This window comes from Cupressus sempervirens, chromosome 8, assembly GCF_028749045.1.
Source record: "Cupressus sempervirens isolate cs-2001-9-10 chromosome 8, ASM2874904v1, whole genome shotgun sequence".
In the NCBI taxonomy this organism is placed as follows: Eukaryota; Viridiplantae; Streptophyta; class Pinopsida; order Cupressales; family Cupressaceae; genus Cupressus; species Cupressus sempervirens.
The window spans coordinates 729,594,159-729,610,678 of record NC_143125.1 but is presented as its reverse complement, the minus strand read 5'-3'; the positions used below and the strand labels follow the sequence as shown (position 1 = coordinate 729,610,678).

Here is a 16,520-nt window from a genome sequence, read left to right as displayed (position 1 = left end):
TTTTCAACAACCAAAACAATGCTCTTATATCTACCAAAGTGTCCAGAAAACCCTCCACTATGTTTCTCCTTGATAAGATTCTCTCTCATAGAACCTCTGGGAATGCACTATTGACTTCCTTTGAACAACATACCATCTTGGATTATAAAATCCAACCACTTCATCCTATCAAGTGTAACAAGTTCTGTACAAGCTTTCCAAGCTTCCCCAAAATCAAAATCCTCTAGACAAAAAATCTTGAGCTCCTTGAACCCAACCACCCCATTATGCATCTATGTTAGCAAAATTTATCTTCTACTAAGAGCATATGCAACTCAGATAATCTTCCCACTCCTGTGTTTCAAAAAAAATTGTATAACTCTATAAAAACTCAACCCACTTCAAATGCCTTTTGTTCAATTTTCCTTGACTATTCAAATATTGCAAAGCTTGATGATCAGTATACAAAGAAAAGTCCTTAGGAAGGAGATAGTGTCTCCATTTCTTCAATGTGTGAACTATAGCATAAAATTCCTAATCATAAACATAATATTTTTGTTTGGCATCATTCAACTTCTCATTGAAATAAGCAACAGGTCTACCTTCTTGGCTCCAAATAACTCCTATTGCAGTACCACTAACATCACAGTCTGCTTGAAACGCCTTATTAAAATCTAGAAGTGCTAAAATAGGCTACTCTGTAACTTTTTGCTTTAATAGATTAAAATTATTCCACTTAAATTATTTCCTATCCCCTCTCATTGTTTCAGTCAAGGGTCCACAAATATTGCTAAAACCTCTTATAAACTTTTAGTAAAAACTAGCCAGTCCATGAAAATATCTTACATGTGTTTTACTCCTTGGAGTGGGACATTCGAGGATAGCCTTCACCTTCTCAGGGTCCATTTTCAAACCTTTTGTTGATACTACAAATCCCAAGTACACCAACTCCTTCACAAAACTGCACTTTTTCAAAATTATCAACAATTTTTCCTCCCTCAATTTAGCAAACACCTTACAAATGTGCATTAAATGCTCATGTCTTACTAAAGATCAATATATCGTCAAGGTCTTAAGAAGCAAGACAACTCTAACAGGTGGTAAAAACATCATAAAGGTATTTATATAAGGTTCATTATATATTCAAAATCTTGATACATTGTTGGAAATATTCAAGATATGATATGTTACTGAGAGGGGAGGGGTGAATCAGTAACATCAAAACTTTAAATCAATTCAACACTTTAACCATATATACTATTCTCAATTCATTCATCTAATCTACTGCATATATGAGAGAACAAACATTTATAACACATGTACACGGTGATTTGGTGACCCAGAAACCTTCCAAATAGAAAGTAAAACTAGGGTGGGGATGATACCCACAAAACCTCATTACTGCAGTATGAAGTTGGCCTGTTAAGGCTTACATTGACCACTTTTGGTGATCTACCCTGTTAGGAGCACAAAGGACTGCTAGGTCCACCTTGTTAAAGGATTTACAAACATACACTGAAGTATGCACTTTGTTAGGAGATTTATACAAAGACTGTTAAGTCTACTCTGTTAAAGGATTTACAAAACTAATTCACCTGTTAGGATGAAATAGTGGATCTACTTACAAACTTGATTTGCTAATTAGATCCTTGAAGTATAGATCACCTCTTGTGACTAATGAATCTTTACTGCTCCTTGTAGACCTTGTTGAATATTCTGCTCTTCTATTGATTCGCATTTACACTTATCAAAACATTACATGTCTCTCTTGATACTCTCATCCATATATCATACATCTTGCAAATGATATAATACATTACATATATACCATTCCAATAATTACAATTGTAAGGTCAACCATAACACAAGTGAACAAAACATTTATGAGTCAGCTCAATAGTAAATAACTCAGGTTCACTGAACTGACCCGGTGACCTTCTGATACTTAGCATCCACTGCATTACTTGGCATCGTCATGCACTCGGTAGAAGTGAAGTCTCAGTCCATACTAATCACTCGACGTAGTTTTGAACTCGGTAACCATAGGTGACTCGGTAGATGTAGTGTCACTCAGTAAAAACTAGATCCTTTGTTTACCTTGATTTCACTCAGTAAATACTACACTTCCATTACTCGGTAAACGTTACACTTCCATCACTCGGTAAACATTACACTTCCATTACTCGGTAAATACTGTGAAGCTCGGTGAACACTGGAATGCTTGGTGTGAACTATGAAGCTCGATATGAACTACTTAAGTGATGAACCTATAAGGTAACCACTAAATGCTTGGTATACACTGTAGATGCTCGGTGTAAACTGTGAAGCTCGATTAGTGTAGGAAAATGAGTGCTGAGCTCGGTAGCTATACTAATATAGATAAGTGTTGTCACTAATGGCAATAATAACTTAATGCCAACTGTGTGTGTGTGTGTGTGTGTGTGTGTGTGTGTGTGTGTGTGTGTGTGTGTGTGTGTGTGTGTGTGTGTGTGTGTGTGTGTGTGTGTGTGTGTGTGTGTGTGTGTGTGTATGTAATTCCATTTGAAATATATATTCATTCTAAAATGATATTTAAATGTTTGTGTATATTTAATAATGGAAATTCACATAATTATATTTAACAATTATTTAATGTTATATTTATTAATTGAATATAAGAAGTAATAAATTGGAACTCTCATAATAACAACATAGTACTATTCTTATCTCTATATGAATGGTTATGTGTCAGTATAGGGTTTGAGGTCATTCTATATGAATGACTAAGATGGGATAAATTAAGCTACATAGTGTCAGTAGAGTAGGCTAGTACAATCTCATATGAATGGCTTGAATTCTAGTGCAAGATATTAGTACAACCTTCGTATGAATGACTAGATGGGATTGTAGTTGTTGGCATGAGAGATTAATATGACCTCCATGTGACCAACACCATGGAGATTGGTATAGTCCCTATAATGTTGGTATGTGATATTTTGTTAATCTCTATTTGACTTACATGACTAGGACTAGTATAATCCCCATGTGCCAAAATACTCTAATGATGTCAACTTATGTATATGTGAGTATCCTTGGATAGAGGATGTATCATCCATGAAGAACCTTAAGGGGTACACTCAATAAAAGATGGTGGAATAAATAAGAATTAGGAAACCCAATTTGGAGACATCTTTAAGGTTGGGGTTAGCATAGAGGGTATAATACTATCATTAGACTTGTTAAATTATTTAATTCTGATATTTATTTTGCAAGTATTGCCTATCATAAGCAAAGCCTAATAGTGGGGATATTACAAGGTGATGCATAGAGTGAACTTTGTGTTACTTTCTGATCTCTCATTTTTTTATAAAACTATGATTCACATTTGTTGCATAGCTATTTACATACATCAACTTGTATTTATTCCCTTTTGATAAAAAAAATACCCAAAAACCAAATTTACAACTTAAGAGGGACTTGTACCTCTAAAATTCAAAGGAAGATTATCCATCTATTGGAAATCTATTGAACTATTAGTTTCCTTTTGTCTACCAACTTGAGCATTTGTAAGATAATTTTAAAGTCATTTTAAAAGGGAAAACATTTGAACTAACACTATGTAAAGTAGAAATGCAAGAATTTAATGTGAGAATAAGGGGGTATTGTAGACAAATTATAGATTATGAACTCAATTCTAATAACAGGTATGGAAATTAGAAACAAATAACTTGTGATCAAAATTCTAGTCTAGAATGACAAGATCAGGGCGACTAGACTTTCTCGAGGCTTTGGGAGGCACTTGAGACACTATAGATTTTAATGAAACTTCTACCACCTATAACTCTGTACGAGATCCTCTTGTAATTTTTTTTGCAATTGTCTTGCCTGTCACTTGCACACACAAAATGAATCTTTTCAAGAAAACATAATTTATCTTGGTCAAACTCTAGTTAGAAATTTACCTTGAAATTGAACTATGATTGCATAAAAAGGAAATTGTGTAATTATTATTACAATGTAATAAGGTATTATACCTTCACAAGACTTGAATTTTTCCTAAATATGCTTGCAAAGAGTTGCTAGTGTTTTCTTGACCTTAGATCTATGATAGGATGATCATGGATGCCTTCACAATATTTTCATGTTTAGGCTTCGACTCTCTGTCTCCCATGCTTGATGAATACCAATGTGAATATATTGTCTTGATATCTTGATTGAGTTTTGAATGATTAGGGGAGAGGACCCAATAGTCGTGATAGCTAACTTTGTCAATATGTAGTTGTAGAATGGAATGTCCTAGGACTTCCATTTTTTTTTAGAAATGTAAAATAGCTACGTAACTAACTACAACTAAGGTTTGAAGCTACCACTCATTTGGAAACTTCTCGAAATAATCAATTTACTACAATGTGTCCTAAAAATGACTTTTTAGAGGTCTTGACCAAAACTTAATAATATAATTATCAACAATTGATTGTTTGAACATCATTTCTTATGAAAGTATATTCCAATACATATTATGAATGCAACTTATTAAATACTTAAAGAATCCTAATATTTTTAAATAATATTTATTTTAGTTACATTTTACTCTTATATAAAACAAAAAGAAATCAATAATTGATCACGTTTAACACAATTTATGTTCAAATAGTAATATATTATAATTTAAAAATAACTTTAAAAACACACTATTATATTTAAACTTATTTAAATTCTAATCTATTTATTTCACTTACATTTACAATTCACTAAGTTTTCTTCCTAAAACAAACATCCAATGTCCAATTTAATACAGCTTACCATCTAAAATTGACCCACCATTAACCGAAAAGAATAGTGAAGAACCCTATAGTTGGACACTTCATAATCTATAATGATAAAATTTTCTCCCTACTACTACAAAACTTTCACCTAAAAATCAACAATATAACCCTAATGATGATAATAGTTTGCCCTATTATGTACATGTGTTGATTAATCTATTCTCCCCATTCTCTTTCCAAAAGTTTCGCTTCTCTCACTCATGCGGCATTCACACTAGGGTTTACATATGTGCAGCAGCTGTGTGCGCTTCTCTCACCCATGCGACACTCATGCTAGGTTTTACGTATGTGTAGCAACTATGTGTGTTAGACACATAATGTCATATGTGTTTAAGATTGGGGATTTCATTTGTTTCATTTATTTTCCTATTGGTTTTGTTTTTCCTTTAAATTTTTCACACAATTCGTTGAAATGTGCAGGGATTTTGGCTACAAAAGCCATCTGCAAAAGTGTGTTATATGTTATCTTCCAGACAACTATCAATCATTTGGGGTGATGACCAATGCTATTGGAGGTGGAGTCCTGGTGAAGTTGCGAATTCCAGGTTTATGAGATATATAGATTCCTTTCAGTTGATTCTAGTATAGCTGATTTCAGTGGCTCATATATTTAGATCAATTCATTATGCTAGTTCTTAGTTGAAGAGTTTTTAACCTACAACCTCTTTTCCCCTTAAATTTTTTTTAACCTACAATCTCTTTTCCCCTTAAATTGCTCTATTTGCGATAAAGGCACTGTAGGATTTATACTTGGAGCTATAAAAGTTGAAACAAAATGAAACCATAAATTCTTTTGGAGTTTAATTGTTATCTATCTAAAAGCTGTGTTTGTGCACCCAATAGATTGGGGTTTCTCATATCCTGTGCCTTTTCTATTTTCCCAATATTTGCAACTGTTTCAAAGGTGTGTATTCACACCATAATTGTGCAAGAATGAAGTTTTCTTCTTTGAGCATTCAGGAAATACAGATCATGAATCTTCAGCTCTGTTTTTTCTTAGTTTTTTGTTTTATTGAATATTAATGCCTCCTTTGTTTCAACGTTTCATTCAAGCATTTAAATATTTCATTTTTGGTGGCTGTTGTTCTGAGATAATGAGATTTCACAATGGACGGAAAGTGACAGAGGCTCTGTAAGAGTTTTAACTATGCATTCCATTTTGATTGTTTATATTTGGTCTTTGATTTTGCAATATTTTTACAGTTCATTGTAGATAATTTTATTTTGGTGTTTTTTATTCTTTTGGGCTTTGATCTTGCAGTGCATTGTTGGGGTTTCTAAGTATTAGAGGAGGTTGTAATGATTCAGAGTAGACTGGAGGGTTTCTACCACATGAGCATAGTCCATATGTCAAGGCCAATCATTTGCAGGTATGCGTCTACTTGGTGTTAGATTTTAATCTCCATAGTTGTCTACTTTATTTTATTTGCAACTAGGTACACCAAGATTAACCTGAACCCTTATCAACTTGATCCCTTAAAATATCAATCCCTGCTCTTATTAGCTGCCACTAGGGGAGTCAAATTATCTAGATACAAAGAGTATGTGTGCCAAGTCACATTTCATGAATCTTCTTTTAATGCAAAATATCGATGGTCAGACTTCACCTATTTAAAATTGCCCAAAACATAGCAAACTGCATATAAAATGATGTTATTAAGAATATTATACAATCTATACTTAGAGATGTGAAAAGCATATGGAAATAGTTTTCTCACTTTGGCATTGATGAAAATAACTACTTGGCAGGTTAGACATTGTATATAGATTGGCCCTAAAAATTCTAAAGAAATTGCAAATAGGTTGGCCTTGAAAAACTTACAAATGAACTCCTAAGAGTCTAAAAGCATGTATAGGGCTTCACATACATACCAAAAAGGTAGGGAAATAATTAACCTATCCTTATGACTAAATGATTCAGTTTTAATTTATGCTCAAAGTTCACTTTGTATTTGATTTGAAGCGAAGAAGAAATATTCATGGATTTCAAGATTGTGTTGTCCTTTGTTAAGGAAGTTGTGATGTCCCTAGGTTAGTTGTCTTGGGAAATTAGAACAATCCATTGGAGTTCTTTCTTTTAAAATCTTTATAATGAATTCAATTCTTTAAATTATTATTATATTATTGAACCATTTTTTTAAAAAGAAGTTGTTTGACCACTTAATGTTTCATGACTCTTAATTATCAACTTTCTCAATTTTCCTTTCTATGAACGAGATACTATTTGGGCTCCTTGTTTGTCCACTTATGCCTTTTAATTTTGTATTCCTTGATGCATATTTCCAACTTCTGCAATAGTTATAAGATCATATGTATTCTCCTTATCGTTGTCTAGTTGTGACATGATACTAATCTTTGTAATATATGATCAGCGATTGGGAATAATTTATATTTTTTTCTTCCCACCAGTCATATTCCTTGATGTCATGTTTTCTTTTCAATAGCCATTCATCTTGCTGACTGTTATGAGTGGATATAATCGAAATATTAATGAGGTTTGATGATTCTTTTATTGTCTATGTCCTTGCTGGCAGAATATACTTTATCCCATTCGTTGTTACCTATCTCAACTATATGTGATTATAGTATGATTTTTCATGTAACTAAGATCGATGCCTTATTTCTCCCTTTCCATATTTGATGTGGCTCGCTGATTTGGTATCGCCCTTGAAATGTCTGCTCTTCCTCATGCTTGGAATGTTTCGAATATGATGTAGCTTTTTCTATCTAAATACTACTACTCTCCATACTCTCTAATTGAACCACCCAGCTCCTCCTCTCATATTAATCCACCTTCTTTTTGCAGATGTCTGTTTGTACAGAAAGTAAATATGCAGTGAATAAGTTTATCTGAATTTGACTTAGCATAATTTTCCTAATATCTTTGTTATTATCTTGTTAAACAATATAATTTCTACCACCCAATGTCCACATGGTTTCTGCTGTTGTTGTTATAACTTGTCTTCTGATTGGAAAGTTCAATGATAATAATTTTTGTTGTCTCCATTCTTTGATGGTCTATTCGTAGCAGGATTTCTTATGAGATTCTTATTTTCCTAACATTTCCTTTCATCTGACATTTCCCTTTCACATCTATCTGTTCTATGCCTTTTTCCATGTTCGATCTGAATACTAACTCCAAATCCGAATATAGATGTCTGTTATATCCCATTCATAACTTTTCCTCCGTAATTAATATACATCTTTCCTTGAACAATCATGACTATTCTTAGAGTCATTAATAATATCTTTTAATTATTAATTAATATAATTATATTATAACATGTAAATGCCTTGATTATTGGTTATTATGTGTATTTTCTAATTATATAATTCATATATATTATAATATTATTTAGTACATTTTTTCTTTCATAATAACAATTCAAAAATGATCATATATTTGATGTTCTACTTCTAATCATATTATTGTAATATATTATATTAATAATATATTCATTATTTATTAACTAATTATTTAGTATAGATGATATTATAATTATATCACAATTATATTATTATAATTATATAATTTACATTTTGCTTCTATATTAATTGATATAATTTAACATTATATCAGTTTAATATCTTGTTGATAATAGATATATATAATATTTATTTATTTATTATTATTTAATATTACTTGTTAACTTTAGCCATTGAAATGGGGACATTACAGAAGTTAACTCCTTCACAACTTAATTTCAGCATTCATTTTCCCTTCTCCCATGATGACCAACTCATTGCTTTCCACTCATGATCTATATTACAAATTTACAATTGTTTCTCATGTTTTTTGTGGTTTAACATGTGAAGTTATCTAATGTTCTCGCTTAAATATGTGTAATGCATTTTCTGTCTTGATATGTATTTGTATCTGATTAGCTAAAATGAATGGTTCTCTAAAGACTTGATTAAAATGATCAACACTGAGGAAATGCTGCTTTGTTGGAGCCCAAGAACTCAACTTGATTAATCAGGATTCAACATTTAGTAGGAGTAAACGTCAATCAGGATTCAACATTTAGTAGGAGTAAACGTCAATTAGCTGGGGATCTATACAACAATCCAACAGTCCAATTATGTCCTGTAGAGGCTATTTATAGAGTTACACACAAAAGTCAAGATCATCTACATTGATTATATCATTATATTGTTTTAATTATATTTGATAATTTCTTTTATTTTAATTATCTTTTTATTGAATACAATTTTTCTCTAAAGTTACAAGAAAATACTAGTTTTTTGACAGAATTTTTTAATTAATTTATTTTAGAGTTCAAAAAATTATGTAGAAAAATATTGATATTACTCAAAGTTTAGTAACATATTTTTAATGACATTATTAATATTTGGAATTCTTGGAGTGAAATTTTTTATTAATTTTGATTTATTGTGATTTATTGAGATTGACTTTTTCGAAGAATTTTTTTTAACTATTAGTGATACACAAAATTGAATCAAAATGTAAGAGAATTTATATGTATAAATGACAATGTATATATGTTCTATCACTACCTTCTTCGTTACAATGTATATATGTTTTAATTCAATTATTTCATACCTCATCATCAGTCCATGCTAAATGCCAAATTAAAATATCATATGTATCTTTGACTTGTGAATGTTTTGCATTTTTTTTGGTATATAGGAAATGGAATTGAGTTGCATAAAAGGAGGCAGAAGTCACTATTGATTTCAGGTGAGGTTACTTTATACCTCACTAAGGCAATGATCCTTTTAGTTTTTTTTCCCGTTACTGAATTTATATTTTGTTTATTGTTTTAAAAGTTCAATTCTTGTAATTATTTATAGGTCAATTATAAGCATAATGCATGAACGTATAGAGGCATGCACAATTCTAACACATTTATAGGTCAATTAAAGCATAATGCATGAACATATTGTTTTTCTCAAGTAACATCACGATTCTAACACATTTGCACTAACAAACTTTATATATCATAAGTCATAATTTGGTTTCAGGTTACATCAAGTGCATGGTTTGATCAATCATTTAGCTAATTTCCATCCAAAAAATAGGTGATTTCACAACATAAGTTATCATCACTTGATCAATCATTTAGCTAATTTCCATCCAAAAAATAGTGATTTCACAACATAAGTTATCATCTGCTCTCGAGTTACGTCAGTATATGTAGTTAACCAAAATACTTAATTAGCACATGGTATATCTAGTTTCAAGTAGCTCAATATATGAAGTTAACCAAAATATTTCATAGCATATGGATAATCTATGAAGTTAACCAAAATATTTCATAGCATATGGTATATCCAATCTTGAGTAGCCTACAAATGGTGTGATCCATCATGTACCTAACTTCCATCCCAACGAATCTAGTTTCAAGGAACTTGTACTCTAAAAATATGGTTTGATGATGCATGTACCTACAAAAGAATCTAGAAAAAAAAATCAGTGTCAAGGAATTTTTACTCCAAAAATATGGTTTGTTGAATCATGCATCTACCAAAAAGCCCTCAAAATAAAAATAAAAAAATCAAGGAACTTATACCTTCTAAAATAGTATTTTTTCATACAATCATTTTAGCTTTTATGCAAACCTACACCATCCATGGGTATGGCTATAATATTAGAACTTAAGCCTACATTAGCTATGTTTGTATTGTTAGAACCAGATCCTCCATTTCCTTGCTCCTTGGAAGGTGTTATGGAAAGTTGTAGTTGGCTTGCACAAATCTGATTGTTGTGTTGGACAATTGGCAATAGATGAATAAGCAAGAGTGTAAATGTTCATTATATCTCTCAGAATTGAATTTTCTGGAAGAGGATCTAAGGGATTGCGTAAACGCCTATGCCTTACCAGCTCCTTTTTGGCTTTTTCAATTTCCCTCAATCTTTTGACCTGTTCCTTTTTTTGCTCTTTCTCTTACCTTTGTATCATTCGAAGTTGTTCTTTTTTTTGCTTCTTCATTGCATTTTCTAGTTTCTTTTGTGCTTTCAACTCTCTTTGGATAGCTCTACTAGCTTTTCTCTCATCCGATTGTTCCTTTTTCTTGGCCTTCAATTCTGCAAGCTCTTTCTTTTTGGCTTCTTGTTCCATGTAAAGTTCCATGAACTTGTCTCCTGTGAGTATTTGGGACTGTCGACTGAGCCTAATTGCACCACTACCTTCATCAGAATATTTCTCATTCACCCTTGCATTTGGTAACTTTAGGAAAGATGATAATACTAGCATACAATAACCTTCTAGCTGGCTACTATGTGTATTTGAAATGTTTTCATCCACTTTGTCATCATTGTCATCATTATCTCTTGATTGAAACTGTCCATCCTCTACACCAAACCATGTTGTTGCATAGTAATGAACCAATGTGTTTGGAAGAGATGGAGGCGGGGATGGCATTGACAATCCTACATCCTCATTATCTAAGTCCAAGTTAACACAAAGGTTCTAGCACCTTCCATGATGCAATCAGGTATACTCACTTCAGTAGGAATACTTAAGTTTGATGTATTTTGTGTAGTATGAACCATAAGATGTCTCTGGTCAGCAGTGGCAGAAACATGTTGTCCCTGTTCAGCAGTGGTAGAAGCATGTTGTCATTGTTCAACAGTGGCAGAAACATGTTCTCCTTGTTCAACAGTGGCAGAAACATGTTCTCCTTGTTCAATAGTGGCAGAAACATGTTGTCCTTGTTCAACAGTGGCAAGTTCTTGTTGTAGTTGCATTTCAATTTCAACATTTTCTCTTTGAATTTGTTCTACTCTTTCTTGAATATCAGATTCACTAACTCCTGCAAATCTTAGAATACTTTCAAGGGCAATTGCTTCATCTTCATCTTCAACGCCGATTTGAAATGCCCTGCTAGGATTCATGTCTTTCATAAGTGATGTTGGGCTCAATGGCCAAATACCAGTTCTCTTAAATCCAGCTTTGATATTTTTTGGAGTGAGGGCCTTTTTGAATGCTTTGCTGCAGAGGGTAGCTAATTCAGACTTACTTATTTCTAATCCATGATGCTTTGACATCCAGTCTGACCTCTCTTTTTTGAAATAGTTCTTAAAAGGAGAAAACACGCTTACGTCCAAAGGTTGGAGACTGTGGCTTATGTGACTTGGCAATGTAAGGAGATCAATTCCTAGATTTCTTGCCTCTTGAATTGTTGGAAGTGCCACATGGCTCCCATGACCATCAAATATGAGTAAATGCCTATTGCTAGGTGAAACTCCACCAGGTACAAATCTGGCAAAGTGATGCAACCAATTAAGGAAAAGTTCCTTGGTCATCCATGCATGAGGTTAGGCTACCATACAAGCCCCTGGTTCACAACCTGCAATATAATTTTTTATTTTCCTTTGACCTTTAAAGATGTAGAATCCATGAATGCTCTGTCCTGCAACATTAACACAACATAATATGGTGATCCATTCTCTACTTTTTGACAATACATAAGGCAAACTCCTTGAGCCCCTTTTGGCTATTACCTTCATTCCACAATTTCTCCCAGCTTGAACACTTGTTTCATCACAATTCCAAATTTGGTGTGGTCTATATTGTCTATCTTTGTAAACTTTTTCCAAGTTGCTATAAAATGTTGCTGTTATGGATGGTCTAAGCATAGTAGCTCTATCTTTATCTAAACCTTCTGCAGTTCTTAATGTCAACTCAGGATGCCTTCTTTTAAACCCTCTCCACCATGACTTGCCAGGAAAACCATTTTTGAAGGGGTTTGGCCTAGTCTGACAAATTTGAGCAACATGTGCTTTCAATTGCGATATCTCAAGACCGTATCCCATCTCTGCCATTTCTTGACACCATTGCACTATTTCCATTTCTTCTTCACTTGATAATATAGTGGGTGGACCTCTCTTTGTTGTAGTTGTGATACCTTGCAACCAATATGACAAGGTCGTAAAAGGAATACCCCATTTCTTGGCAGCAGCTCAGATGTAATACAAATTATCTTCAACATCTTTGATTGCACTGTCCATGTCTAATTTTGACCAATTCTTGCTTACTGATGCATTCTTTGGTGTTCTAGGCATTGGTGGTGTAGTAGAAACTCTTTGCACATCCAGTATATCTATTGGATTTGGATTTGGTACTTCAGGATGATTTGATATGTCATTTTGGTCTCTAGTATTGCTTTCATTTTCTAGATTGCAGTGAAGAGTAATCCCTCTTTTGTGCATTAGTAGTGGCCTTGTTCTTTGAACTCGATTCTTCTTAGAAGCTCTCATGGTGAAATATATGTAGTCTGTGCAAAATTTATTATATGCAAAAGTAATTTAATAAAACGGTTGTGTTAGAACACTACTTTCTTTTAATAGAAGATTGCAATCTATTTCAAAAATGATTGCAAATATTTTTAACAAAATAGTGCATTTGACTAGAAATAAATATGTAATGATAGAATGACAAAAAAAAATGATAGACCAATACAAATGCTTTTGTCAAACATTTTTTTTGATAGCTGTTAAGTTTACAAATCAGAGTTAAATAGACTATATTTCTTTTCAAGCAAATCATTATTATGCAATGAAAAATTTGGTTAGTGATTATAATTGTGTTTCCTATGTATAAATCATCAATAGATATTCAGTAGAACTATCAAAGCAGTCCACTCTCTGTTTATCATCAGTTGCGTGTTGTGCACTAGACTAACCTAAGTGGTCACTGAGTATTTGAGTAGTCTTTTCATCTAAATCGAGAATTATAGATCTTTATCATAGTTCTCCCAAATTACTTTTCTATACTGTGCAGGAAATGATAGAGTAAAATAGAACACATATTAGATTTGGCATTGCTAGATATTTGGATGGGATTTACAAAGTCTATTATGGAATAGGATCATTGAGCATTTGACCTTGCAACATAGGGTGGCTAATCACTGTATTAGATCATGAAATTTCAATTCATATGATATTTTTATTCTTTTGTTGTTATGATTGTAGAGTTTTGGTAGGCAACATGAAGATCCTCAATAAAATGATACTAGAGGTAGTTAAAGCTGAAGCTGCAAATGTGATTTAGGTACACTCCCCTCTGCAAAGTGTTTCAAATGCTGACAATTTTTGTATCAATAAATGTACTTAGTTTAGCTTTTTACTATGCTTACAGTAGGCAACTTCAAAGAATTTCATGGCAACATGCATATCACAAACAATTAATATCACAGTGCATATGTGTGTAGTTTCTATTTGCATGTTGTAAGCCCAGAATTCAATTTTCTAGTGCCACATTAACTTTGGGTGACCTCCAACATATCAGAAGAAAAAAATTAAAAATTGATAGATATATTTAACAAAGTAGTGTTTTACATATTGAGTTAGCTTAACATTGGTCGTACAAGTTCTTCACTCGTTATTCATCCACAAAGTTTTCTTGAGATTCAAGTCAAATAGTTGCATTGTTGTGGCTAATATAGAGGGGACTGGGAGATATTAACTTTGTTTTTTATACCTAACTTATTAGTCTTAACTAGTTGATGTTGTGGTCTTGTGACATTGCATTGAAGGGCAAGGATTATGCTTTTGAAGTTACCTAAGGTAATTTGTTTGGCTAGAGCCAACTTAAGTCTTTGTAAGAACTTCCAGGTTAGTGTCTCATAGCACTGTATCACTTGGTCAAGATATCTTAATCCAAGCTGTAAACTTGTAGTTGTGACTGAAAAATAACTAACAAATCTTTCATATGTTTTTATTATTATTATTGCTGTGCATGTTATATCCTCCTTTCTTATACATGTTTGGGAGTGTTCTCCCAGTTTTAGATTTATTAGAAACTTATTTCTGATCTGAATCAACTTTTTGGGATATCTGTGTTTTTCTTAGCATCCTCCAAATCCCCTATGTATCCAACTAAGGATTTTTTCTACATGGCATTACTAGAAGGTGTTTGCAATTTATGGAAATTCTCAACTAATTCTTTTAAGTATAAATTCTACCAAAAAAATCTACAAGTACCAGTTTCCTAAAATCTATGAGCAAAATCTTTTAGCATTGGTTGCTGCCATAAAAATCTTTGGAACCACCTAACTATGAAAATCTCCAGCAGCACATGCTAGCCTTAGTTGTTCTCTATGTGTAAGATTCAAATAAAAACAATGTAAATGTTTTTTTAAAATGTTTAAACAGGGATTTACACAAATATCCAGTTTTGGACAAGGGTTCTTTCATCCAAAAAACAAATAGATAGATTTAAACATATAAAATAAGTAGAAAGATTTAAATAAAGAAAATATAAGTGGAAATGAATTGAAATTTATGCACCTGTCTGCTTGATGAGAGAAGAGTTCCAAATATGGTTGATTCAAATATAAATCTACAGTGAATAGCGAATAAAGAAACTACTATCCATTCATTTTATAGATTGTGTTAACACTTATTTAACCATGATTAAATTTAAATTTCAACTGGTTAGTCTTTGTTAATATCCAAATTTGATTGGATGATTTCTGTTGCCACAGATTGAGCCTTTTTTTCCTAAATTTGATTGGATGATTTTTTTTGCCACAGATCTGATTTGACTATTGGAGTACTTGATCTAATTTGTTGTAAAAATTTTAAATTGTGTTTTCCTTATTTTTTATGGTGAGCCTTACAAGTTCTCTCTTTTTGTAGGTGATATGTCAAATAAGACAATAAATGCATTTACTTGGAGCAAGTTGGGATGAAAAGTAGAAAAAGATTGCTGCTATTAGATTTGATGGTGTTTCTATTTGTTGTACACTGCTGAGTATTATTTAAAAAAGAAGATTTCTTTAGATCTATCAAGTTCCTAGTTGTTGTACACTGTTAGATGATATTCAAAAATGAATATTTGTATAGATTTTAAAAGTGTCCATAAATTGTACACTCAGTGATGGTATTTGGAAACTAAGTATTCAAATATTAAATTGTGGCAGATTGGATCTTAAATTTATATAATTATTTCTAATTGTGAGATGTAGTAGATCTGTTTAATTTTCCAAGACATGAATTTATTTATGAAAGATTCATTATTTTAAAACTCAGGGACTTATTGTAGTCAACTTATTTATGTTAGTTAGAGAAAAATTCATTGCATATCATTTAATCATGCATCTATAAATTTTTTTTTTTATTCGAAGATTACAAGAACTCATGTGTACAATTATTGGTTCCATATATCACATCTAATAATTATATTTCTATTAATAGATGAAATCAATGTAATCAAGATTTAGTATTAATTTGTTCAACTAATAGTATTAATATTCACAATTGCTATAACGATTATTAGACCCCACTCAACTATTGGATCTTCTCCCCTATATATGATTGCTTTGTTGAGTGGATCCATTGAGTTCCAAATGAGGGGAGTGGCCTTGCTATTATACCTCTCAAAGTCATATTGGGGCTCAACAATCAAAGAAAGACAATAACGTTTTGGATATCCTCCAAAAAAAAATCTAGGACCTTTCTCCAATTTAAATTTGGGCTACCTTTATGTGAAACATGGCACTCGCTAGAGGCAAGGGGCCTTACGAGATGCTAGTTCTAGACAATCGGTGCTATTTTGAAAATTGAAAGATACATTGCTGATTGTAAACCCGCAAACAATGCCCAAACATACACAACCGGCCACGCATGCGGGCCCTGCCAAAACAATGGTAACGGAAAATTTTGAACATGTAAGAATATACCAAATTCAAACCAATATGAAATCCTTTTTATCCGCTCCAGTTTTTAAAAAGCAAATGGGTAACGTTCAGAATTTGGTTTTCGTTCAG

General features: G+C 32.3%; 1 protein-coding gene across 4 annotated transcripts; it reads left to right on the top strand.

The window, feature by feature from the left end:
• Positions 1 to 4,875: 4,875 nt before the first annotated feature.
• On the top strand, positions 4,876 to 15,606 carry LOC149544509 (F-box protein PP2-B11-like). Of its 4 annotated transcripts, XR_016355057.1 has the most exons (6): positions 4,904 to 5,068; positions 5,205 to 5,329; positions 6,046 to 6,154; positions 9,436 to 9,486; positions 13,723 to 13,801; positions 15,391 to 15,606. XR_016355057.1 is itself a non-coding variant. In XM_089795165.1 (3 exons), exons 1-3 carry the CDS (start codon positions 5,012 to 5,014, stop codon positions 6,095 to 6,097), a joined length of 234 nt encoding a protein of 77 aa, XP_089651291.1. In that variant the 5' UTR covers positions 4,902 to 5,011; the 3' UTR covers positions 6,098 to 6,155. The 4 variants fall into 4 exon arrangements, 1 of the variants encoding a protein (XP_089651291.1); XR_016355058.1 differs by lacking the exon at positions 13,723 to 13,801 and having other exon boundaries at positions 4,876 to 5,026; XR_016355056.1 differs by lacking the exon at positions 13,723 to 13,801 and having other exon boundaries at positions 4,905 to 5,068.
• The last annotated feature ends 914 nt before the right edge of the window (positions 15,607 to 16,520 follow it).

Bases quoted from the DNA above. Each gene is read 5' to 3' on its own strand.
- LOC149544509 (XM_089795165.1), top strand. From the start codon at position 5,012: ATGTGCAGCAGCTGTGTGCGCTTCTCTCACCCATGCGACACTCATGCT. The intron at 5,069-5,204 runs GTATGTGTAGCA...TGAAATGTGCAG, and splicing joins ACACTCATGCTAGGTTTTAC to GGATTTTGGCTACAAAAGCC. The intron at 5,330-6,045 runs GTTTATGAGATA...TTGATCTTGCAG, and splicing joins GGTGAAGTTGCGAATTCCAG to TGCATTGTTGGGGTTTCTAA.